General features: G+C 41.5%; 1 protein-coding gene across 10 annotated transcripts in view; it reads right to left on the bottom strand.

Moving 5' to 3' along the window:
* The window catches only part of tns1b (tensin 1b), a 134,043-nt gene that overhangs the window by 48,502 nt on the left and 57,664 nt on the right, over positions 1-27,877 (bottom strand). For 9 of the 10 annotated variants that reach the window (XM_028393953.1, XM_028393962.1, XM_028393952.1 and 6 more), the window contains exon 4: positions 7,549-7,587. In XM_028393953.1, coding sequence (XP_028249754.1) covers positions 7,549-7,587 — 39 coding nt within the window. Of the gene's footprint in view, positions 1-7,548; positions 7,588-19,703; positions 20,425-27,877 lie in introns of those variants that run through there. The other variant, XM_028393960.1, reaches the window with a different exon arrangement.

Here is a 27,877-nt window from a genome sequence, read left to right as displayed (position 1 = left end):
AAAGGAATGACCACAAAACGGTCTATAAAGTTATATCGTCATAACAACACTGAAGTGAGTTCTTTAGGTCAAAGGAAGTCATTCTGTGCACTGTGATTAATGTTTACAATGGACATTCTGGGCCACGATTTTACAGTTTGCCCACATGTTGGTTTGCAGATGGCTAAAACAGAGTTTGTTAAAGTTCTGTTAGATCATTCATCATGTCAGAACTACAAAAGATATCACGATTTCTCTTATACACATTTTGAACAAGTTCATGTAAGTCCAACAATGTTCTTTTTATTTTCCGGCCCAACACATTCAAACATTCTACCCGCCTGTGTATCCAACACGTCATTCCAACAAAAATGACTGGTACTGAAAAAACAAAGTCTAAAATACACTTTAACCAGCTGGGGATGGGGCATATTCCAGCATCAAAACCTGATTCACTTATTCCAAACACATTCACAGTTTCTCATAGTTTGTGCAGCTTAGACACACTAAGCACACATAATTGTGTTTAAATAATAAAGAGGAGTTTGCTTAATATATCCCATTTAACAACCTCTCAGTTCCACCATACACAATACACACCTTATTCACAGACCAGCATTAATTAGCTGCAGTAGGTCTGAGTTTAGCAGCTGTTAGCTTTGTTACCCATGCTCATCTGTCCTTGTAAAATCTGTCACGCAAACGCACAACCATCGACACAGCCACGTGTCTCCTTGGAGTACAGCACATTGGAGTGTTACTCTCACCCACAGCTCTTTATCTACGCCATCACCATGCCATGTGCTTTCTTTCACATGAGCACAGTGGCTCCTTTGACCAATTTACCAAATTATAGCTCACTCCTTTAAGGAAAGTAGAGGTAGCTCGCAAGCTGGGAGTTTCCTCCCTTGAGCGGCGTGGTTAAATGTAGCCAGAGAGCGAGAGCCTCTTGGGGAAATGACCCAGGTCTAAATATACAGCTGTGCATCTTTAGAGCTCGAGACACAGCCCATTTAGACCGGCCCAGCCAGCGCAGTGTGGACAGAAGTGTGGTTAAAATCACCACTTTGGGTGTGTGAGTGTGGGTGTGAGACAAGGAGAGACAGGGTGAAAGGAAACAGACAGTATGGAGTATTGTGAGTGTTGGAATGATTCAGTGTTTACATTCATTCCATGAGCTCAGCATGCAATAAACCGACAAACTGACAGAAAACATACCTAGAACTGCTCCTTCCAGTACAATGTATTAAATTGCTTTTGTATACTGTATTCATGTATTTCAGGTGCTTGGGTGACTGTTCTGTCACTGATCTCACATGCTGTATTTAGTTCAGTCCCTGTGTCTATACATGTGTGTTTGTGTGAGTCAGACTGAGGGTGTGTGCAGAGTGCCCCTCACCCTTTCCTCTCCACACCCCTACCTCACCCTTCTCAGATGGCCTTTTCTTTTTTAGCTTTCTTTGGAAACTTTGACAATCACACACCATCTGTACTGACTGCAGTGTGGCTATAGCTCCACTCTGATGTTTACACTGCACTCTGGACAACAGCCCACACAGAGATTAGCAGCCTTAGATTTGCTTGTGCTTCCACTAAGCTGCTGCAAAGCCCACAGTGATACACAAACATGGATTTAACTTGAAGGAGAAATTATGCATTTGTTGTTTTTTTCCCAATAAGATGAAAAGTTAAATATGTAACTTCAATCTATGATACACTAGACTGCTGTCAGATGGTCTCATTTTAACAGAATGAAAGACAATATAGAAATAAAAATACATTATTACCATTATACAACCATTATAAAAGTAACAACCGAGTCAAAATCCTTTTTAATTTTCAGATATGTTCTATTACTCTAGGCCTACATTGCTGACAGATAAGACACTGGACAGGGCGTCTATCTGTCATGTCCAAAAGCGCCTTCTAGTGGGAATAAGGTCACACTGCAGGCCTGGGTGCTGGTTGACACAATGATGGCTCACCTGGGGACAAAATAATTCTCTAACTCAGCTGCTTCAGATGCTAAAGTATGCTCATTCTGTCAGTGTCAGTACCACAAGCAGGTGCAGACTGTTTGATTTCAAAGTAAGAGCACAGCTGTTTGGCAAGAGTTTAAAAAAACTTTTCCCCCACTGTAGCAGCTGCCTAAAAAGGCAAACCTGCTTCAGTCGTCTCATATCCAATTCATATTTGTAAAAAAGATGAGGGTTGACTGTATTTACATGTATCATTCCCACTGGTCACACACTCACAGTCACAGGCACAAGTACAATGGGACACATCTTCCTAACAAGTTAATATTATATTAAAACAGTAATATGAAGTTATAACTTTCATCTGTCTCACTATCACACCAGCAACGACACACAGCTGTTCCTCTCTCATGCTCCGAGCTCCTTCATCTGCAGCTTTCACACAGCCATGTACCAGAAATGTAAACACGGAGCCAAGTAAGGAGGGGCTTTGCAGGCCCCTGTGTGTCCAGGGTTAGGATTTGAAGTGTGTATGCTTATTCTCTGTTCCACCTCCCCTTGGGGGGTTACAGTCTCCTAACATGCCATGAATCCCTTAGGACCAGAGGGAGAGGAAAGTAGCCGGTCCTCGCTGTGGGAAAAACCCTCGAGCACGCTGTGACCCTAAAACACCCCTGACATCTTTGTGTTTCTCACCCCGCCCGTCCCTGCTCCTACTGATACGGCCGCTCACTCTGTTATGTAACCGAAAGCTCTTTCCAACATGTGAGAGAGGGGGAGTCTCTGAAGGCATGTGCCAAGTATTTTTACTCCTTCAGGGTGTGTGTGTGTGATGAAAGGGTCTAATCGATCAAATGTATGTGCACACAAACATTAATGCACCTGTTAGTGTTTTTTGTTTTTTTTACATCACCACATGTTTCTGTATAGTAGGAACACAGAAACATCCTTATCCGGTTGTGTAGCTAAGTGTTCATATTTTCTGGTAAGTGTTTTCCGGAATGTATCAGATAATAAATCGCTACTAGCGACGGAGTTGTAACTATCAGCACGTTGCAAATAATAAACACAATGGCCAAGAGAGCTTAACCCAACCTAGGAAAAAGAGGAAACACCAGAAAATTAGGAAAATATCTTCATCAAATTGACAACACACGCGCTGCAAATACTACAAAAAAATTAAGGTCTCATGGCCACCACACATTGTCAAAACAAAATCATAAAAAAGTGAACAAAGAGAATTATCAGCTGGATCTACGGCGCTGCACGACAACATCTGGCTAATTGTTCAGCTGTGCTATTTTGGTACTTTTATAATTGAGTAGTATTTAGCAGCAAATTGTTGCTGTTGCAGGATAAAGCAAGTGAAAAGAATGGATGGATGAATGGATGGATGGATGGATGGATGTGCCTGCTGCCCCCTAGTGACCAGTAAAATATATCAGTTCGTCAGTTCATCTCTCGGTGAATGAGTGAATATCTGTACCATGTCATATTTGCCAGGTCAGAGCAGCTACTTGTTTAGGATGATGAACACTTGTTTTAAGGATTACAGTATGCATACTGTTTATAGGACAGTATGACACTGTTTGTATAACAGTGTCATGCTCTGCATGGACCTTACATCTTGAAATACCACAGAGCTGCACTAATGATGGCCGCCTGAGAAGGGATGCCCTGCTTTTCTGCCTGCTGGTTCACAGTCAGTTCTTGCTGAGACGCTTGTTTGGGCAGATGAGAAATATATTACTAAGGCAGAGCCTGCCTGAAAGTGGGACAAACCTCATCCCTCTTCCAAGTTAACTGCTGCGCTGTTTATTAGTAGAAACAACTGATCCAGGCATAGCAAACCGCAAATGCTGATGGAAAAAAGAGGAGGATGTTGGCATCTGATAGCCAGCAGTTACTCAGCTGAGAAAGCCTGGCATGACTAAATGAGGCGAGGGGTGACCACTGTCTGAACTGATGTGTCTTCATTCTAACACTGGCGAGGGTAAATTACTGCTTAGCGTGCAGACAAGTCTTTATGATAATAGGTCAGTGTGAATAGAGCTGGAATTATTTTGACTAACTTAAAGTAGAATGACTTCATAAAACTGCAATTTACAGGCCACAGTTTACTTGTAATTCAGAACTGTAAACCATATGAATTAAGTGTATTCACAAACTAAGTGTTTTATTAACATCTTTGTGCCTTTCTTTGAAACAAAGCACATGCAACGGTATATTATACAGAAGAAGCAAAACATACTGCAGATATAGTAACGTAGACTTCCTCCGTCTAAACTAAAAGCCTGGATGCTTCAGAGAAGAAAACTGACGTCTTTACACTGCATCCCTATGTAATACACTTGACAATGCAGAATTATCATAGACTACATGTAACCCTAACAAATGATGCCTGGCACTCGGTTCAACATTAAATTAAACATTGTATATTCCTACATTCACAGGGAAATGGGATCACTCTGTAATTCGTAGCAGGATGCCTGGCTGGTGCTTGTATACACAGCGTAATACAGGGCACATCAGGGAAATATGTGTGGTTCTAAACACAATGCTAATTGGACCACATCTACACCATCTTTGCCCTGCAGTTACTCATTACTCAGCAATGTCCTGGCCCTGTTCCCCCACTACACAGGACTATAAAAAAACGTAGCTGGATGACGTAGGTGTTGGTGGTTTATGGTTTACTGAGTGTGTGCATTGCATATCTTTGCTTGTGAGAGCATGCATTCTTTGTATGTGTTTCAAGTGAGGGGGGGGGGATCTGATGTGCCGTCAAACTCATAACCTCTCTCTCCATCTCCTAAAGCTTTGTGCAATATCAAAACCCATTCTTGGCAGTGGTGGCTGCACATGAGGGAATAACTGAGGCATGTTCCCAGCATGCTCTGCAGCACGGCATGCACCCCCCCACCCAAGTGGGGTCTGGTTGGGGGTTAGTGACTTCATGTCATGTTGGATGAGATTTCACAAGCACACATCATCAGTTACAATGAATAGCCTACCAGTTGGCATCACTTTCACAGCAGTGGGCCCGATTTTCTCCAAATGCAGTCTTTAGAGTTAGTAACTGTGTATTACTATATTTAAATCACAACTATGAAGCCACTAATTTCATAATTATACTAATTTAACATGAACATGCTGGTGCAGCAGAGATTTATGTAACACTACCATATTATTTCTGTCAGTTCTGTGCATTGCAGCTCATCAGTCGTCAATAAAGTGCTCAGAAAATCACATTTTCAATAACTATAGTTCCATAAAAAATGGCCAAATGCATCCACTCCTGGTCCTACATCACCTTCTAAACTACCCTTAGATCCTATTGATTAGCTAACCTATTTTATTAAAAGCCAAGAGGCGCTCATGGACCACCTTCCATGTCGCTTTCATACTTCTGCAACATATATTCTTGAAACACTGCATGATTTTCTCCTGCAGCTAATCAGCATTCATTCAGAAGCATCATGACGTGTCTGGTAATAAAGTTGCATTTCATCCAGTCGTAGCTCATCCATCTGAATGGAATGTCTGGATTTAGAAAAGAAAATAATTTTTTTTCCAGCATTTTTCTCTGACTAAGTTAATTTATGGCAAATGTTGTAATCTGTCTGAACCTGAGTGAGGCAGTAAATCATATTGGTCTCTGGCTGTGAGTGAAGGAATTCACCAAACAAGGGGCTGAGGAGAGCTGAGGGAGAGCACACCTCGGGCCACAGCGTTCACAGGCATGCACACTCACACGTCCACACGTCAACAACGGCATCATCCACTTCCTGTCATATACCAGAGGGGTGACACACACCGTACTGACAAATGAAACAGTTTACTCATCTGTGTAATACACACCTCATACCCCAGATACACACAAGCTTTGTCGAGTGCAAAAGCAAGCTGGATCTCAGCAGGTGCAGTCTGTATTTAGTCCTGATGGATCTTATTCCGTCAGCGCCTGTGTTGCTGTGTATCCAGGCTACTACAAGGTTGGACCCGAATATTATTTTACATAGCTCCAGCAGTGTTTTTTTCCCACTTTCTCCTCTGAGGTACAGTAAAGATATGTCAACAAATGCTTTACACCTCAGCTCGTCAGTGTTTATGAGGGTAATCAGCACCTTTAATGCAGACACAGAAGCCTCTGGGGGGACTTCTTTTGGCAAGCAGGAGAGAAAGGCAGGATGAATGTCATTAGTATCTCTGCACTAGAAATATATAGTGATTTAAACAACATTTGAACAAGATGTTCTTCTTATTGTCTGATTAAAAAGTTAAAACACAAAGGGTGTATATTGCTATTAGGTTCACATTTATCTCCAACACTTGCTCAGCATTATTCCACTTATTATATCATAAATACATAATTACACCAAAAATCACTAGACACTCCATCTTCAGTGATCACTATGGCAAATTCCTAGTAATGTGAAACCTCTTCACTTACATGTAAGTAAACACGGTTCTGATTCTGATTCTGATTACACTGTGCATGGCACCAGTCAGTCCTGCCTATAGCACCATATCCTCAGAAGTAACTGAATATGCCCAGGAATGAATCTGACTCTAGACAGGCCAGGACTCGAACCACAAATCTTACAACTCCTGAACGCCCCTCTCTTCCACCTGCTTTCACATACTATTGCCAGCTTAAAGTTGATTGACACATAAACAAACACAGTGGTCAGCAGACGTGTATCAGCATTACAGGGTAAATAACTGAAGTGAATATTTACATCAGGTCAGTCAGTGAATGCCTGTGTCCAAAGGACACATGTTTTTTTCCAGGAACCAAAGAACTCAAGAGCAGCACTTTCAACACTGCCCAGAGAGCTCACTTTGTGCCTGTGAACATCTCAAACAGATGTCTTCATGTAGAAAGCATCTAGTGCAAAAGCATCTGTGAGGATAATAACATGTTCTTGTTTAATTACTGCAGCTTTTATGAAAGAAAAACAAGACATTCTGAGGCATATTTTCTCTGTGAGCACAGAAAAGTGCAGGGGATATTTGCTTTGGTTTGTCAAGCACCCAAAACAGTTTAAATACACAACATGCAAGGAAGCGAGTGAGCAAATGCTGTCCCAGTCTAACACAGCTTCTTATGCCAATACCAAATAAGGCAACGGAGCAAGCGTCTTTTTTATTGCCCTTGCAAAATCGCTTCATACTCAGACAAAGACCCGCTTCGCTCCGTGTTATTCTGAGGGCCAAAAGTCAGCGCTGTGATATAACACATACAAGGACACAGCTCTTATTTACCTTTCCTATCTACACTATTATTTCTGATTTTATGCCAAAACCTTAAAAATTAATTTTTATCAGAACATGGAAAACAACCTCCAAACAATGGTTGAGTCAAATAACATTGGGTTTATTTATATAGGCCCAAAACACAGGTTTGTCTCAAGGGGCCTCCAGATAATGAACCATTATCTGCAACGGTAACTGCCATGTTGGTGCAGCTGATAGAGGCTGTTACTTTCCAGCCCTGTTTGCACTAATTCTGCACCAGGAAGGACCCAATAATGCCTGCTGAGCACATGCAGCATGGAAGCAATTACTAAAACAGAAAAATCGTACTTACCAGTTCATAGTTTGTCGCTGGAACACAGGACGAAGACACCTAAACAACAAAAAGAGAATTACAGTTTGTTACAAGTAAAAACAGAAAAAGTTCACCTTTTTGCATGCGAGCAGTTATTCTTCATATAGGATAGACCTAATGTTCTACAGTAAACATGGATCAAAATATTCAGCTACTCTGGCACTACTTCTGGCTCTTTCAGTAGGTGTCCTGCTTTCTTTTGATGTAGCATCTTAGCCTGGATGCCAGCATCCCTCACACCCACAGCAGGACAGTGAACATCACACTGTGACATTGTTACAATATGTTGAAGACATATGTTGAGGAAAATGTTTTAAAATAGGACAAAACCAGCCAATTAATGGTGTCACAGCAGACACAAAGAGTCACCTGCAGGGTGAAAGATGTTGGCTACTGTATTGTTTAAGTGTTGGAGGGAAAAACAGTAGCTGGTAAACTTGCCTGTCTGTGGTTTTATCTGTTGTTTAAACAGTAACATCTGATTCAAAAGCACAATAACACACCGTAGCAGTATGCCATCAACTGGAACAAATACCTAAGTCCTTGTCCAGACCACAGACAGCCCACTCTGCTGCTTCTGGCTACTCTCAGCTCATTGTTTTGGTGTTGCATCCTACAGATGTAGTGTTCCGGCTCATTGTCAGTGCCCAGAAGCCTTTTTGTAGGCCAAGTAACACTGCACACAACCAGACCAGCTCCAAACAACAGTCGGTGAAACCACAGAAATATTATAATGATACAGTGGGTATAAAATGATACAGTTTGTTTATTAACCACATTTAAATATATGTTAAAGACACTGATGACTTCAGATCTCTGGGATACAGATTATTACTGATAAATCTTTGATCCTTTGCACTGTAAGATCATGTTTAAGTTGTCTGAGGTACACAGCACTGGTGAGCCAGTGGTGGGACTGCTCCAACAGAACTCATGACCTGTCAAGCGACAGGCGTAATCCGATTACCATCCCACAGTTTTCATAATCATTCTGTGAGCTCAGAGTGAGGGCATGAGGACCGAGTCTGATAAACAGGAAGAGTATAATGATAATGGCCAAATAAAGTGCCTCGAGAAAAAAAAAAGGACAAACAGGATGTCACCGCTGATGCTTCCTTCCTGTGCATGTCTGCATTCTGTCCCTTTCTTCCTAGTTTGCTATCACTCTTCTGTGGTTTTCACCAGGGAAAAATCTCTTCAAACTCAATTTTCACTAGTTAGCAGTCTCATCTGCAGGTCAACTGATAGCACTGGACAGCTTTATTATTCCAGTGGCCCTGCATCCCTTATCCCTCTTTTATTATGTTGCGCCTGCTTTAGCTTTGAGAGTTTACATTTCGAAGGTTATCAAAACTGTTGACCTCAAAGAGCACCTTTCATCTTTGCTACTGGGCTGCCACTCTCCTTATCCCAGACTAATTGTGTCATCACAGGAACACAAGGCGTCTGGGCTCTGCTTTGTGTTACTGTAGCACATTCTTTATCCACAAGCAAAAATAAAATTACATCCAGGTACTGGTACTTTAAAAATATAGTTGCTCTGCTTTTTTGAAAGACATTTTGGTTAAGGTTTGAAAACATACTATGATATAAATACAAACTCCACTGATGACTGCCACTGGAACATTAGGATGGCTAATTAGATTCACAAAGTTGAGGTGAGTATGAGTCACCTTGGGTCATTTAAGGCTCTTAATCTGTTTTATAGCTGTTATTCCCATCTGGAATAAAGGAATGTTTTTTCTAAACAGGAAATGACCTTGATCAGATTACATGTTTTAGTCTCTTTATAGCAGCAGAAGCAGCTGATATGAAAAGAGACTGATTTTACAGACAGAGAGGCACTGACTGATCAGTACAATCCCATATTCATGCTTGTTACATGTGACATATAATAACCCCATGAAGATGCGTGGGAAAATGTATTATTAGTTTGAAATATGAATGTTTCTGGGTGACTGCTGTCTGTCACAGCACGCTGTCCTGTATCAACAGCCGACGTAAATGATGGCATCCTCGTGGAATGTGTCTCTGGCATGCTGGAGTGTGGAGTTGACAGGATACAGTATCTACATCTGCATTAAATCACCCCCTTTACAAGTTATTCTAACCCTCCAAAAAAAACCAGCCGCCCCCCCTCACCATACTCCTCCATCCTTATCAGTCACACGCAAAGACATGTCGTTCTTGTCTCGGTGGGGCCCTGGCTCCTTCACGGTGCCCCGGCTCCTCAGGCCTGGTCAGTGTTTTCACCTGACACTGGCTCTGCCCTGTTGACTGCTAATCCACCTGCAGTCAGCCGTCACTAAATATGTTTACATGCGCCTTAAAGAAGTTGTTGTTATATCTTGTTACATGCTCCATCATGTAAACATCACGGTTAAAGAATTAACTGAATGTTCTTATCTTGATGTGAAGAAATCTGACCACACAAAGCCAGTCTAAAGTAAAGCAGACCTTTCCTTATGTCTGCTATGTGCTCAGCGTTCTATATTAGTCTTTATAGACATTTAAAGCACACTGCACTCCACAGTCCAGCGCTGCACACACAGGTGCTTTCACTTATTGTCGGAGTAGACTTCTCCTCAGGACTGCGTGGGCGTGAACACACAGTGATAGATTGACGTCTCGTTCTGCGGTTAGTACAGGTGTGTACTTAAACTGTATTATTAGTGTATGGGGCAACAGCAGGACTGTACTGGAGTAAAGGTGAGCAAGACAACGGGTGAATCGTTAAGTATCTCATATATTTGAGGATTAGCATTATGCACAATTAAGGGAGTTGTCACTTTGAGTAAAAGGTAGGTGCAATCTCATATCTAGGCATCACCCTGCCAGGTCAGCTCACTCTGCACTACTTTGCCCCCTCTGGATTAGCCTAGTAATACATTTTCACTTTCATATTGGCACATATATGATGCCGGTGGTGCCAGTTTTGTAAGCCATATGTATCAACAATGATACAGGTAGAGCACCATTCATTCTCTAGCTGTTTTTTGACTGAGCGACCATTCATTTCCTGATTTGGCCATCAGATAATCTGTTATTTGGTCTGATCAAAAATGTCTGACTTCTAAATATCCAAAACTGACATTCAGCTAAAAGTCATGTCCAATAAAATTCATTTTATTTGTGAGTAAATAATGTTTGAGACAACATCAATGAGAAATTAGTCAATGTCGCCAGTGTAATAAAAGATGATGAAAAAGGTTAGACTGAGAAAGTAGGTAGTCTGCACACATCAGAATAGCTCACATTCTCTCTCATGCTAAGTAGCTGCTTCCTTACTTGATGCTGCAGAGGAACTTTGCACTATTGTAGTCTGGTAAAGCTGTCGGTGTCAAGATCTCCCAAAAACCACAAAGAATATTTATCTAAAGACAGGGTGCAGGTGAGCACTATCAGTGGGCTAGCCACACACACAAGTAGTGGGAAACCACTGTGTAATGATGCTAAAGGCACAAAAAACATAAGATAGAAGAGACAGAAGAGATAAGACATTCTCTGAAATATAAGTTACAGTATGTTTATGGTCTAAAAATGTCCAGTCCAACTATTGACTGTGAATTCTATATAGCTTCAGTAATACACAGACTTTTGGATGGACAAGCAATGTACACACACACACACACACACACAGATCTGAGGCATTCCCACCAATTTCAGGTAATTCACTGTATAGCTATTTTTGCTATAAAGAGAAGTCATGTATAAGGACGTCAACAATTTTCAAGGTGTTACTAGATGAGATCTTCAGTAAGAAAGGACCCCTTGTGCATTTGAATCAAGCATGGAAACAACCCATAAACTACATGCAATGTAAGCAGCTGCTTCTGAATTTAGATGAAAACCTACACAAAGCCTTTGTCCGGGCCCCGTGGTGCGTGGGGAGGAGGCCTGGTGAGAGTGTGTGTTGATGCTATCTGGAGTATTCAAATGAGTGTAATATAATAAAGGATAATTGTGTTGTTGCATTCCATACATGCTTCTGTTAACAGCATTAAACAAGGGCCTATTTCCTGCAGACAAAAGCTCATGTCAGACGTCTCCAGCTTGCAGGACAGTGTTCATGTGCACCGAGCTATCCGCTGGCCTTCGACACACTCCAGACAGGGCTGCGTTATGTAACTGATGTCAGTCTCCCAGGTCTGAATATGTTAATAACCCCACTAATGACGTGACCGGCGCAATAAATGATGAATTGATTCTTTATTTGGGTAAACAGACTCTGCTGTGTTTATGTATATAAACCTCAAACTTAATGCAGGAAAATCAAACGGGGAGAAGCACATTCCAGCTTCACTTCAGGCAGGGCAGTGATTGCTGTGCAGGTTTCCACCGTGGAAAAGCGCGTGGGGCCGAGCGCTGAAAAACTTTCCCCGGCTCACTCGGCTGGCATATAAACACACGGCTGCCCTGAGTGCTTTTATGTTTATCCAGATCTTTGCATCTGGCACATCCCAGCAGAACTATTCAGTGTGCAAATTCGATTTGTGGGGCGTAACAAGTAACAGAAGGCCTCCCTGCGTCCGTGATGTTGGAGAGTGCCAGAGTGCGGGTCCATACAGACTTATTGGGATATTATCAAAGCACAAAGGAATGATGGATGAGCTTCGGTCCAAGTGCCCACACGAACCACTTGGTGTTTATCTTCTTCTCTAACTATAATCTTTATTATATTACAAATCTGATGCAGACTTGTATCTGCACAATCAAGCTCATTTGTCTTTGTCTTTCTGCCTTTTTACATTTCATGTTCCTTCTGTCTGTCTGTGAGGTTAGGGCCTGTCTGTTTTCTGCAGGGAAAGTTGTAGAAAATGTCAGATTTATTGAGCAGATTGAAACAAAGGACATGAACAGGACCGAACAGAACTCTTTGCTGTTCCTAGAGAGCATGAGAAGCACTTCAGAAATGATGTGCCTACCCATAACAACAGACTTGTGCTTATGACAGGATGCACAACTGAAGTTACAGCTCTGTGTATCAGTTGTGGAAATCCCTTGTGCTTAAGAAAGATTAATATGTACGTCACTGCAGGGGAAAACAATCAAACAGAGATAACGCAGGGATAGATCAAATAAATGTAAAGATAAACAACGTTACAAAGAACACACGTCACTTATTTTCCCTCTGTATGAACAGTGTGAACCCCGGAGGGCTCAGACAGCCTCTGCATGTCCACATGCCATGTTTCTTCTCCACGGCCGGGACTCAAAGTGGCCTTCAGCCGACCACAGCGCCTGTTCATTCTCACTTGTCTTTGTTGGACAGGGTCGACTGGCGTGAAGAGTGGAGAAGCTACGGCTTGTTTCTTTTGTTCCCAAGTTACAGCGGGGGTCACGTTCCCTTCCAGGCCCTTTCTGCTAAGAGTCAGTATTTACCAGCATGCTGATTTACACATTTAGCATGGCTCTCACTGTCTGGCAGCAGGCCAAGTGGCTGTGGACGAGGAGAGGGGGAGGGAAGGGCGAGACAAGAAGGCAGCAATGAAGAATCAGGGTTGAGAGGAGGGGTTTATGTCCTCTGGCAAATTAGCAAGTTTGCCATCTTTTGTGCTCCTTTTTTTAAAATGTAATTTAACTTTCTAAACGCTTTGACATTTTCAGCAAAGTGCTTGTTTTTCATCTCACCCACAGTCAGATGAAAAGATCAATACCAATTTCATCTCTGTGCGTACAGTGCAGCATGAACCGCTGCAATTTGCCAAGCGTAGCTGTAAGACAGCAAGCGGAGGAAAAACAGTCTTTCAGCATCTCCTCTTTTTGTATCTTAGTGACACTGTTCACATGAAAACATTTTTCCACATGTCGTCATCGGACATCTGCTCTCTCGCAGGAGATGTAACTGAAGTAACCGCAGTAGAAACACGCACAATGAAACAAGTCTGACAGGACAGGCTAAAACACAGTCACATGGAGTAAAGAAGACCCACACAGAACAAAGGCTAGAAGGATAACTTACATTTGACACTGGGTACATTTTTCATGTAGTTTTATATTTCATATTTTGCTGCTAAATTGTCATACCAGCTCATGTTTATGGTATGAAATAAGGACTCAGGTCTTGGTTCAAAAGCCACAAAAAGAAGAGCTGAATATAAAATATATATATATATATATATATATATATATATATATTTTATATTCAGCTCTTCTTTTTGTGGCTTTTGAACCAAGACCTGAGTCCTTATTTCATACCATAAACATGAGCTGGTATGACAATAAAAGTTCCTTGAATCCTTGAAACAATTATCTAAATTGTTCAAATAACTGTTTTTCTGGTTCTCCCTCACTGGTGGCTCCACATTTTCACATCACATTAATGGTGATGGTCTTTTAAAGTGATGTCACAGACTCATGTTTCACATTTAGTGAGCACAGAGCACACTTTTACAAAAGTGATCAGACATGACCTCACTGAAGTAGCAATAAGACATGTGTTTTGATGAGAGTTGTGATTGATAAGTGTGTGGCCTAAGGTTGTTGGAGATAGGAGATGAGATATTATGCAGAAAGGTAATTGACAAATCTACAGAGGAGCAGGCAGCTGCTATCTCATGGCAGAATGAGGAGTGCCTGAATCTTAGAAGGCGGGAGAGTGGACAAGCTGAGGCGAGCCTGCACTGAGTGTTACTACACCACAGCAGGAGGAGCTGATAACTTCTAACCCTGGCAAGAAATGGAGGGAAGAATATCACAGACTTACATTCATTCCACTGCCGCACTAACTCACCTGCACGCCTACACATTTCCCTGTGTCTAATGACAGATGGGTAGGAGGGTTTGGGTTTCATGTTTAATCCCGCTAAAGTATCTACCTCTCTTTCTCATCTTCTCCGTCCTTTATCTATTCCTCTTTCAATCTTCTCCCCCTACCCCCCTTTGTCTGCACAAAATAGTTTTTCCTCCTCATGCACACATCTGCAGGTGAAACAGGCAGATTATATTTATAAGTTTTCTGCTGTTCCATATTGCACCCCTTTAACCTTTTTGGCATACAATATGTATTTAAAACCTGCTGAGAAAATATTGATCCACTCAACGATCTGCATAACCAGAGCCCTGCAGGCATTAGTCACTGCTGTGTAGTGTCTCCAGCACAAATATTATTACTCTAATAAATATTAATAATATGTCCAAATAAGGAATATTAACACTAACATTAACAGGTTATGAACACAAAGTATCCCATAGATACTAAAATTGAATTTCCAGTATTTACACTGCGGCAGAAAACACAGAAAAATAGAAAGACTGTTAAATACTGCGCATTCTGACTAACATGAAAACAAATCTTATTCTCCAGGCCCCACATATCTCCCAGCATTTATCAGAACAGCTTTCCAATTCTGAGCTGCTGGGTGAAAATCAAGAACCTGGCACTGAGGTTTCCTGTCTTTTTGGTGCAGACCAAGCCTCCTTCCCCATCAATCAAGCCATGAAAAGCAAACAACAATATGACGGCTTTCTGGTAAAAGCAAGGAAACAGGTCTGCTTTTGATAAACATTCCTCACAGAGACATGAAGACTTGATAAGAGAGGAAAAAAAAGAAAACAACTTCTCCACCCTCCTTGTCAACTGCTGGCACACACACACACAGGCACATACTTCACATAGTGTTCACATGGATGATCAGTCATACAGAAACTAGTGGCAGCTTTGATGCATAATGTGTGTTTTAAGTGGTTTCATGCTGTGACAAACTGTTTCACACACCACAAATTTACAAGTTTATGTGGTTTCTTTTCTTTTTAAAAAAAAATCCTTATCAATGCTTATCAGGAGGTATTTTATTTTGAAAGTAACACATACCAGTACACACATGATTTCCTAACCTCTCACCTGTCCTGTTTGAGTAATGGCTAATGTTTTCTAGATACCAGTCCGGGAACCGGAGTTTAACTTCTGGCAAAATTATTCATACCTATTTTTATACATGTTAAATTACACAAAGAAAAAAATCTGCCAAAGTCATTAGGCTCTATTCCCTCCTAGTGGCTGCACCACAGTCACAGGCAGGTTCTCACTAAAAACATGGTTCAAAGTGATGGCATCTTGTCAAAAGACATTACAGTCACGTCAAAGAATTAAGAGTCTGCAACTAAATCCAGACTAAGCCTTCAGATAAGATAAGAATAAGCAACAAGTGTGGTGCTGGAGGTGAAATCTTGACATATGACTTCATGTATGGTCACTGCTGAACAAACACTCGAAGGTCTTGCGGTGCAGGTTAAGCACGGTGGGATAAAAACAGGTCAGTCTGACAAGAAAAAAAATACACCATAGCTATGATGGACCACAGTGCCAAACCTAACTGTTACACAATAAAGGCTTAAAAGATGGACATGTTTTTGAGGGGGTGTTGTCGGGTCAGGATTTGGAGCTTCTGGGGGTTAAAATTGTGAAAGTGTGTGTGTATTTAACCCAAACCAGAATATTTCCAAGACCTCACCAAGTATTTCTGTTGCTTAAACCTGGTTAAGTACTGGCAGAACATAAATGTTTAAGTAGTGTTTTCTCATCACATATGGGAATTGTACTTGAGTCTCCTAGGCCAAAGTCCCTGCTGATATGGGATACTAGGATAGAAATAAATCCTGTAGCTTTGAAGGTAAAACAGGTCTGTGTTTGTGAGAAGGTGGGTCACCTAAGGGCTTATGTGAGGCACAGACAGGTTAGGACTTTGTCTACTGATTTGGCTGCCATTTGGTTAAACAGCAAGCTGTGCTATTTCAAATCAAACGCTGGGAACAAGAGGCAGTTTCCCCCCTCTTCTTTCTCAATACCTTCGTTGACTGTGCAAACGCAATTCAAGAAAGGGCCATTATACCAGGCCTCAAGCTTGATTGCATGGAGTCATTTAAAAGATTAGCCATCATTAAATGTTTCACTGTAATGTTCCTCTTTCAGGGGGCACTACAGTATAAGGAGTTCCTCTATTTAAGAAGTATTAGGGTCTGCGGAGAGTCTGCGAACGCTGGCTCTGGTTACCACTGAGGACAAGAAATGTGGAATGAAATGAGACTGTGGGTAAGTTGGTGGGAGGGAAACGGCATTAGACTCAAACCCAAAAAATAAATAAAGATATGACTAACTATATTTGAGGCACAATTTTGGTCACTATTTGGAGTTGTAGCACAAAACAACAGCCAATAATAAAAATGGGTCCAAGTTGATGGGTTTGTTAGAACCTCTGCATAACATGATCATTTTTTTAGTCTCTGGATATGTTCCTTCATACACTCTTTAAACACCTTCCTTTGGGCCTATGACAGCCGATTCTCATACGACCTGCTAACTAACTACCATAAGCGAAACATTATAGGACGCCCCTGATAAATATGAAGCTTTTACACACTCTTACTGGATGCTATTAATTTTACTAAAAGCCCATCTATAAGGCATGATGCTCTGGCACGGCTGCAGATTATTTATGTATTGCGGGCTCACAGCATGTGCCAACACTGAGTGCAGAGGACAAAGGGTATGAATAAATTGCTGTGCACAGTGTTACAGTTCTACAGAACATGTGGTGACGTACAGTTAAGCATAGTCTATTTTAATAGGAAGGCTGTGCTATGCGATGTACGCATTGATTTAGCCTTTGCTGGATATGCAAACTTTGTACTGTACCTGAGTATAACATTGAGCAAATTTAAAAGTGCCTCTTGGCTTACATCACTATGTACTTCTATGTCCTTGAATAAAGGATCAAAGCCAAGTTCACTTACTTACTGTCTATCCAAGCAAGCCAGTCAATGGCACAGTAAAGGTATGAATCTGTGAAAATGTGCTGAAGAAAATGAAAAGAAAATGCACTGTTTTCAAATACAGTGTAATGCAAGTGGTTAAGCTGTGTCTGACCAAGACACACACACACTAAAAAAGGATGACATCAACAGAGGAACATGAGAATTCATGCGGGCGGTTTTTATAGGCCATGGACCACTGCCTTATCCCTTATCCCAGAAACACACACACACACACACACACACACACACACACACTGACACCTTCCCAAATCATCCCCTCCTTTGTCCCTGTCCCGGTGGTTGTGGTTAGGTATCTATCATGACTTGCCTGAAAGAGGAGGGGAGTGGAGCTCTGCTTCTCTGGCAGACAGTAATGATGAAAAATGTCTCCTCTGAAACCCAGTCCGGCACGGGCTCCCTGCCAGTAGATGTACGCCATTCCCACACCACCAGCAGTCATGGGTAATGGCACTTTTTAGGCAGGACAGCTAAGTTTTACACTAATTGCAGGCCAAGGAATGTTTCCAAGGAATGTGTGGGGTCACACATCCTGTACGTACTGTTATGACAAATCTGATGTCACATATTGCACATTGCAGCATAGTCAAGAAGATCTGTGTGAATTCTACAAAACTCTCATGTAAGAATCTTCCCCTCTTCTGTATTTCTTCACAGGACAGAGTAAACATTTTAGCTGCTTTTAGCTCACTGTTTTGGTTTTGCAGATTTCCAGCAACAGCAGGCAGCCGGTGAAAAATACACTTCACACTTCCTGTTTAGCAATAAAACAGTCAGACAAGTCAGGAAGAACTGGTGAAGACAGTCGAGCTTTTGCTAGACCATTCTACAGGATGGTGGAGACTAAACCTGAGTTAAAACAGATTTACTTATGGTTTGCTATATGATCTAAAACATTCAAGAAAATGACAGTATACATTATACCACCATTGTGTATTCCAGTGACTTGCAGTTTATTCCCAGTGTTTACTTTTAGACCATGCCTACAGGACTAGAATGGATCATTTACACCATTTTGGCCACATTACATCTAAATCTAATTTTAAGACCTCGTGTTTTTTTAGCAGACATTGTGCTCATATGCTGCTTTTTCTGAAATCATGTTATGCTTAATCCAATTGCCAAAAACCAGCATACAGTACCCAGTACTGGGCTTCTGGGTCTCTGGAGACATAATGAAGCTGCCATGTGCAATATAGCCTGCTGTTACATTGATGGGAGCTTGGAAGCGATGGGAAACATACACACAGAGCCCGAGGTGTACAGGGGCCATAAGGGGTGATTTGACCCACTGGCCTTTAAGACCGCTTACTAACTACAACATGACAGGGATGATACGGTGATGGTCACTGGACTATAGCACATTCATGTACATATAGGAGCAATATTTGAAGAAGCAAACACAATTTATTCCCATACTTGAGTGTAAGGTACTGTCCATTATGAATGCAGACACCTACACAGACTGGGAAAATCAGACAGCTGTCAGTGTACAGCGTGACCTTGCAAATCTGTTTAGGAACATGTTCTATGATTTCACACTACGCCTTATTCTTTTTGCTCCGATATGAAGCAAACCGGAGGCAACTGTAACTCACTCAACATGCCAAAACAATTCCCAAACTGCTGTTGGGTTTTCTCACGCCTGGAGTGATGTTTTCTGTAGAACAACTTTAGCAAGGTCCTATTGTGAAAACCCTGCAGCTGAGTTCGTGGTTGCAGATACACCAAGGGTGAAATCACACACATTTTCTCTCTCACGTACAAAAAGATATATACACTTTTTAATTGCTAGAAGAGAAGAGAAGAGAAGAGAAGAGAAGAGAAGAGAAGAGAAGAGAAGAGAAGAGAAGAGAAGAGAAGAGAAGAGAAGAGAAGAGAAGAGAAGAGAAGAGAAGAGAAGAGAAGCTGTGCCGATGTCATTCCAACTATGACCATGAGCCACCGGCCACAAAACATGGTAAGCCAAGGAGACCACACACATACACAAGCGCTACAGAAACAAGCAGTACTCTACATTACATTATATAAACACATGCAGAGACTAATACAACAAACACATCCTAATTTAATGCTCATCCATACACATTCCTGTCATCCACAGCAGTGACAGTGAACACACATACCATGAGCCGCACAATGCACGCTGTGCAAACACGTCTGGAATCACTCCTTCACACACACATTCCCTGTGCAGCACAACCTACAATACACACAGGTCACATATGTGCATGGACACACACATCTGAGACAACTTAAAGCTGTCTGTTTCTGTGTACCAGTCAAGCGAAAACACAATACAGAGAGCACAACCAACACTCAAACGCCGCACATACAGTGACTCCCCCTGTCACACTCCTTACCTGAAACACTGCGGTGGCCATCCTATCTCAGTGTTTGTGTGTGAGCGTAAGTGTCGTGTTCTTTCAGTCTTTGGTGTTCTCTGCCCGGCTGTGTTTTAGTGCTGCATCGTCCTTTTCCTTTCCCTCTCTCCTGTGCAGCAGAGAGGTTTCCTCTGTCTTCCAACCAGATGGCTAAAGCTAAATCCACTCACTGTTACCTTGGCGCAGCGCAGATCTGAAGGAGTGTGTGTGTGTGTGTCAGAGAGTGAGTGTGTGTATGTGAGAGGAGAGAGAGTTGGTGTGTGTGTTTCAAGCTTCAGGCTAATACTGGAGGTCTGGCTAGTCTCTTCCACTCTCCTCCTCCTCCTCCTCCAAGAAAATGACCATATAGATGTCTGAAGAGTCTTAATGTGAGCGCGGGTGTCGGAGAAGTGCAGCCAAAGGCAAATCTTAACATCCCATAACTGGAGACAGCGCAGTGCAGCACTCAGAGCTGAATAAGCAGGCAAAGTCTGGCTACGGGTTAAAGCTATTTCCCCTCTCTTTCACTGCCTGGGTTTTTCTCCTCCCTCTTGTTCAGACTATTTTCACCCTCCTCCCAAACAGGGAGACACATGAGTAACAAGAACGGAGGAAAAAATATTGAAGTGAATTTCCCAGGGAGATCAGGGGGAACGGGACATGAGCTCCCAAAACAAAAGCACAGCTCTTTTCTTTCAGTGTCTTTTTGCTCACTCACAAACTCCTTCCTCACAAGCTCATTCTTCATTCTCTCGTTGTTATCAGCTTCACAAGTTACAGGTTAAATATGACCCCCCCACACACACACACACACCCACCCCGCCGCCCGCGCTTTCTCTCTTTCTCTCTCTCTCTCTCTCTCTCTCTCCCCTACAGACACACTCACTGTACAGCTGCTGTGAGAGAGAAAGTACCATGAATGAATCCATTGACTTCAAGGCAAAGTCAAACAGTGTCAACAGAAGCTACATACTCATCAGTCAGCAGCTTAAAATGCAAATAAATCACAAAGTTTTGATTCCCACACAGGCTTCATATGTATAAGATATGAATGTGTACAGTGAAATACCGTCAGACAGTTTTTAATGACGGATTTTTAGTGAAATGATCTCATTCATTCATTCATTCATTGACGTTCTGTCTTTTGACAAAGTAAACTGATTATTTTCTTACTTTATCTTTTATACATGTATAGTATGTATGAGTATGTTATATAGAGTAACTGCATTAATGCAAGATATGAGGCTGTGTCCGAGTTTATGAGTTATAAACTTGTACGGGACAGTGCAGTGAACAGTTTGCTCACTGAGCAAGTCACTAATTGAACTAAATGACTTTCACTTTGATTTTCACTTTTGTTACTTTTATAGGTAGGTTAGGTTTTTAATTCACTCAGATATGTTTAGATGAAGATCAAACAGACTACATGACAATGTTAAACACAAGTCACAAGACAAATGTCTCCCATCTGCAGTTCTTATACATGTATCATGTCCACAGGAGGGTGCAGAGCTAAGTAAACACCAACTGTTTCAATCACCCTCAAGACCTAACCATCAGCCAGCTTTGGGAATTAAAGCACAATTTTCAAAGTTTGCAGTTTATGGGCACCAGAACAGAGTTCCTTGTGTTCTCTGAGGCTGATGCACTAAAGAACCATGAAGGATGACTCAGGTCGTACATGCTCAGAATGTCTCTCCTGTGCAAACTGCACATCTGCAGATTACTTCAATAAAGTGAATTTGATGTAAGTAATGGGCGATGAAATACTGTACATTCCATTTATCAGATCTAAGCAATATATAGTCTCAGAAGACTCAGGCCACTTCTGAGGACGTTTGTCTTTTCTGTGTTACCTTTTCAACAGGAACACTTTAGCTACACTGTCCAACGAACTAAAAGGAAACCATCTGATGATAAAAAAAGATAACGGAACATATTGTCAGGATGACTTTAGTAGAGACACAGTAGAAGTGCAGTAAGACATAAATGCATAAATCAGAAAACAAAACAGAATCAGTGTGTACAGTGTTGCATGTGCACCCAGCTGTTAATAATTTAGCAGATTAATTCTGCGATGAATGATCGAATTTGGTCATAGTTAAAAACATGCATTTCAATGCTAGCAATAAAACCCAAACAATCGCTCACAGACACTTCAGAGCTCTATTAATGAGGACAGATAATACAATGTGGTTTCAACACTTCAACAAACAGCATAAATTCATAACACTGATTTTAGACAACTCGGTCGTTCTCACAGATTTACAGTAAGTCTGCATTTGTTTTGCTTCCACCACCACACTGGCTATTATCCAGTAGCAGACAAAGACACATTACTGAAGAATGTTTGGTACAAATTTGTAGCACATTAAGGATTATGCCTCAACATGGAAAGAATGGCCACCGTCTTTGATGTTGCTTGGAAGTAATTACATGGAAGGTAGCTCTGAAAAGCAACACCTTCAGCTGAAGCCGTGTTTACCAGATGTCAGCCTAGTAAGTGTTATTTAATGCGCTATTAATGACAAGGGCCAGGAAGGAAGGGAGGACTTCCAGAGAGACGACATGTGGTTTATGGCAAAAAACAACATGCTTGTTTATGAGATAGGCACCTTTAATGTAAGGACCAGGCTGCATGGTGGGAAGTGGGAATTCCCTAAATTTTGAGTGTCTGTGTTTGTGGCGAGGAGTAACTGTGCTCTAAGCTCTGCGTTTCAACACACACTGCAAGACTCTTATGTAAATCAACAGCTACACCTCAGTATGTTAGATATTGTAAAGCGTGGGAAAGTTATCTGTCTGTATTTGAGGCTAATATGTTTCTTTTAGTCTGGTCCATTTCCTGTGGCTTTTATTACCTTTATGATCCATGACTGCTGTCTGTAACCACACCAACACCGCCAGAGACAACTCTCTAACCGCCATACCGCATGTTTTTTTTACTTTTATGGCATATTTCATGAGCATCTCACACAGTCTCTCATTCACTTGGACATTAGCATAAGTCCTTGATTCATGTTAGGCAAAAAAGAATAAATGGTGGGATCCATAAGCCTGTTTTGCTGAAAAAATAAGACAACAATGAATGAGAGCAAGACAGGGAGGATCGGAGGGAGGGAGCATTCTGGGTGAGGTCCAGTTTCATGAGCCTGACTCAGGCTTTCCCAAGCAACAGCAGAACCAGGCAGATCTCTGTCCCCCAGCGGCCAGTGGAACGTTTAACCAACGCCTATGCAGCGCACAGACCAGATTTAACATGGATTTTCTCCAGGATGGACACGATTAAGCAGCAGGAGTTCAGACACAGTGGAAGCAGGCATGACGGAAAAGCTGCCACTATGAATCAGAGGACAGGCTGGTGGCATACGGGTGGAGTTGCAGAAAAAGTCTCCTACAGCATTTAAAGAAGAGGGGTTTGTCAGGATGACCGACAGCTGTTGTAGCGGTCAGGGATACCGGAAAAGATGCTGCATAGTCAGCAGCTGTTTCTCAGTCAAATAAGGGCCAACGAAATGAAATCACATGTAATTTATTCAACTGTATCTTCAATAAAATCAACCCTATTCACTTGGTTCTTCCATCACAGTCTCCTTCATGTTGACATACTTTCCAGCAGCTCCTGATTACTCCATCATGTTAAAGGCTGGGCGTTCCTGTTTGTTTTCTCTGCTGTATCCATGCACATGTTGCGAGCATGCAGTTACTAAATACTTGGCCATAAGCCACTGCTGCTTGTGCAACCCATTTCCTCAGACGCTGGAACAAAGAGAGATGACAGATGCTTGTTCTTAGTTGTCATGAGACACAGATCAATTAGACTAAGTTTTGTTTTTTCCAGCCCCATTAATGATGTATTTGAGCATCTTCTTCAAAGTGAAATGAGACATAAATTCATAAAATTTTTGTTAGTGACAAAATAACGTTTTCTGGATTTTTGCATTTTTCAGCTCATAGTTTTGGCTTCAATTTCATAGTTTTGTCTATTTTGGTTTACTATTCCACACGCTCAAACCAGGGGACCGGAATTGTGTCTACAATACTAAGTTTGCTCTATTTATATTAATATGAGTAAGTCTACAAGCCACATTGTACTTGTACTTGTGTAGTACCAGTTGTTAGAACTAGACCATGGCAAATTGAGACCAGAAACAAGACAATAACAACATCTGAGTGGCTAATTTTTTGAGGTAAATGCTGGCACAATTTGCAACTCTTAAGAAAGTTCCAAAAACAACCAAAACATACTGATGTATTCTGTCTGTATAATGTGAAAGCTGTAAAAGCCAACATAGTCAGCATCTTTTGGAGAAGCCAAAACAGTCTGACATCAAAAATTTGTATTCTTTCAGATAAGAAAATTAACGTAAAACATAAAAAAATATCAAATGTTGGCTAAATAAGATTTAAATGCATGCATTTCTACCCTAGATACATCGAGACATTAATTTGCAAGCTCTCTCATCTGTACAGATAGCATCATACTGCACAACCCAATTTGCTTTCATAGGACCCACTCGACAGGAAGTCATTATACAGCATTAGTGCAGTGTGTAACATATCTAGCTGCAGTATAAATACTGACATTACTGAGTTATTATTTTTAATATTATTATCAGTACAGCCTGATCTGCCCTGAAAGTCCAAAAAACATTTAATGTATGTAACACATGAAATTGAGGACACATTTTGGGATTTTTTTTATGATGTTTAGACTGCAGGCATACCTGTATCACAATAACAGAAAACTAATAGAAAAATCCCAATAAAGTGGGAACTATTAGTCCTTTTTCCAAAGGAACCCTTGAATTAAAAGCCATATGATTTATCCCGTGCTCCAGTTGTTGTCGACGTTCACTGTCATAAGGAGGAGGGCAGAATAGTGAGCATGTGTTCTGTCCTGTGACTGCTAATTCAATTAGGTTCAGAGCTGCTGGCCGGCTCTGCATTTGATCAGACTGGAAACTGCTTTCATGAAAACACAGTGCAGAGACATGGCAAAGGCTCAAGGGGATATTTTGATAATGACCCCACCCGTCCATTTAATGTTTTCCCTAACAAGTTCCCGCCCACACTCTGTCCCAGTGATATGGCCGTGACACAGCTTGTTTTATCCTTCTTTTCTCAACGGGGGATCACTACCCAACCCCCAACCCTTCTCCTACTGTAACTCCCATTTCTCACTCTCTGCAGAGCCCCTGCTGCTTGGAAAAAGGAAGGAAGTCGTTAATGTTGTCACTGGGATTCCATACAATGTGGACATCGTTAAATTGTGATGGCTTTTGTAATACAATATCAAACCAGAAGCAGGATTTTATACATAGCGAGCATCCAAGCACTAATATACTTTTAGCGAATGGCGTCGCACAATTGAAATGATCGCACTTCTGAGGAGTGGAGCAATGTTAGCTATAAAGTTTTAGTACATGTCATCAGGTCTGAGGAATAAACTGTCTGAGAGTTACACCAACACTAAACCCATTCTGACAGCAGGTATTTACTGTTGTAAGTAAAAAGGATTAACTTGTGTCAAAGTTACTGAACTAAAGGTCTTCATGATTATGAGAAAGTGTTGCTGTGGCACAACTTCCAACGAATTCCTGTGTGGTAAATCAGCTCTTTAGCAAAGAATGGTATCTACAGGAAGTCACTGGGACAGAAGTCAAGGTTAATCATGCCAAATGATCCTGACAGCTGCTGCTACTGCTGAAGCAAAAGGATACATGAGTCAGAACAGAGGGAAAAAACACTTGTTGGGTCAGTTCTGCCCCCTTGTAGACACCTCTTATTTACTCAGATTTATAAAAGTCCACAAGCTTAAAAAGAGGCTGTTTGAATCACAGAGTACATAGGAAATCAATGAATATAGTATATGTAAAAAAAATGCTGTCTTCCTGCAGATTTTACTTAAAACTACTGTCAGTCTGCCTGGTGAAGACAGTCACCTGACAGCTCCCTGAACCACACTCTAAGACTGTGTGGACTAAACAGCTTTTACCAGTACCAACTCACAATTTTAATGGGAATACCCAGCAAGAGACTATAGAGTGGTGAAGCTAAGATGAGAACTGGTACAATTGCACTTTACACTAGCTAGGGACATACTGTCTGTGTTGCATCCTTCACAGTGTGGTCTGACATACATAGACCAAAGGCTCCAGCTTGGTTGGAATAAAATCAGAATGAGCTGCAGTCAGTGAATGAACTGCTGAATACAACAGACATAACACACTGAAGAGGTATTTATAAGTGGGCCCCTGGTAAGTTCCATTACACATTGTACATGATTGTTTTAGAGGCTGGGAGGTGCAGTACATTGGAGTAGCTACTTCAGCCTGGAATAAAGGTTGTCAACCTTTGGGGGCCCACTAGTGGCTCTGAGTTCCCTGCCTTCCCTTGGCAAATATAAAAAAAAACAGCCACAACCAACGGATCTCCATCACTGTGAATTGAATTCATCTTTTGACTTAGGCTGTAGTTTAGACAAACAAACAAACTGAAAAGGATCTGTATCCATGCTACCTGCCACTTGGGCTTTTAATCAATATCCGAACAGCTATTCTGACCTTTCACATTTACACATCCGACAGTGATTCAACAGGTGAGGAGAAGGCCAGCTGCAAACCTGATGATCGCTCTCAAAGAGCTCACATGTGAATACAGGTGTTTGGCTGTGTCAAAGTCCAGGAGACAATAAGACAGATGGTGTCTCGTATTCTTAGCCACACGAAGGCCTTTATATCTCCAGGTGATCACTCAGAAATGCTAAAAATGTTGGGAAACACAGTAGCTACTGACATGCATGCAATGCCAGATCCTCTATTAAGCTCAACGGTATGAAGTTTCATCCCAAAACTTCCTGGAAGGGAGTACATTTATGTAAGAGATGCTGCATTTCAGCCGGCTGTGTTATTTATTATTGTTTCAATTGATTTGTCTTCCAAAACATTTCAGTGGTATGCTTCATGCTAGATAAGCATGAAAAAAAGAAGTGTTAGTGAAAATGTTTCCATGTTCAGCCAAACAAAAGGAGCAATTTGCAGCCTTTCACTTGGCAAAAATGATGAACCAAATGAGGACATATCCATCAGTGAGCTGCAAGCACCAGACCTCTGACTGAAACATGGTGTGCTCAGAGAAAGGAACTGAAGGGGGTAAGGGGGGGCACAAACAACAAATCTGAAATAACAAAAGCACACAATGGAATTGAGCCAGCACAAAGAAACACATGAGTTCTGTCCACATTTTCAAAGCATGCGTTCTGAGAATTTCGGGAGCTGGGAAAAATGAAAACAAGTGCTTCATCATTTCAGTGCAGGGAACGAAAAACTAGCGGCGTGAGAGATGGTGCATGTTGTTCCACTTTGCTTTCTCAGACCTCTTTCCTCATTAACAGTGGAACACGGTGGTTTCCTTCTCAAAACACACTTGACAGGCAACCAAGGATCAGTGAAATCCAATAGGATCTACACAGCACCCTGCTTATTCCTGATTTTAGATGGTGCCACCATGGAGTTCAGCAAGGGGGAACCCACACATATCCACACTGTGTGCACATTAATACAAGTATCAATCTGTATTTTACTTATAGACAATAAATTGTATGCGAAGAACAAGAAAACACATCAAGTGAACCACTCTCTCCACTCGCCCTGGATGAATAATGATCCACAGCACATACATTCTGATGCATTGAATTCATCCAGAGCTGAAGGGAGCCAACAAATTCTCTGTTTATGCCTGTGAGTTTTCAGATTTTTATGAGGTTTCAGGACAGCAGTATTCTTTGTTTACTCTTATACCACTGCATTAGTGCCAATCTGAGGTAAACCTTGAAAAGAAGACTACAAATCTTTAAGGTCAACAACAAGCAGACAGTAAGTCAGTGGACATCTGTTGCCATATTTACAATGAAAATCTGTGCATTAAAAACTATTAGCAAATGAAAAAGAAGTGCAAGAAGAATGTTCAGGAAATCATTACACTTCTGTTCTGTTGGCTAGCTCCTTAGCATAGTTAGCTGCTAAAGTTTGGTGATTGACTGGCTGCTAATAATGATCCAGGCTAGATCCATTGTTAAATCAGAACCAGACATTCCTAATCTAAACTATCTTCCAAAGGACATTTGTGGGAGGCCGGCCAAGGAAGCCACTTCTTAAACGGATGCTTTGCAG

Source organism: Parambassis ranga, chromosome 21, assembly GCF_900634625.1.
Source record: "Parambassis ranga chromosome 21, fParRan2.1, whole genome shotgun sequence".
Classification (NCBI taxonomy): domain Eukaryota; kingdom Metazoa; phylum Chordata; class Actinopteri; family Ambassidae; genus Parambassis; species Parambassis ranga.
This window is presented reverse-complemented; position numbering and strand designations above follow the sequence as displayed.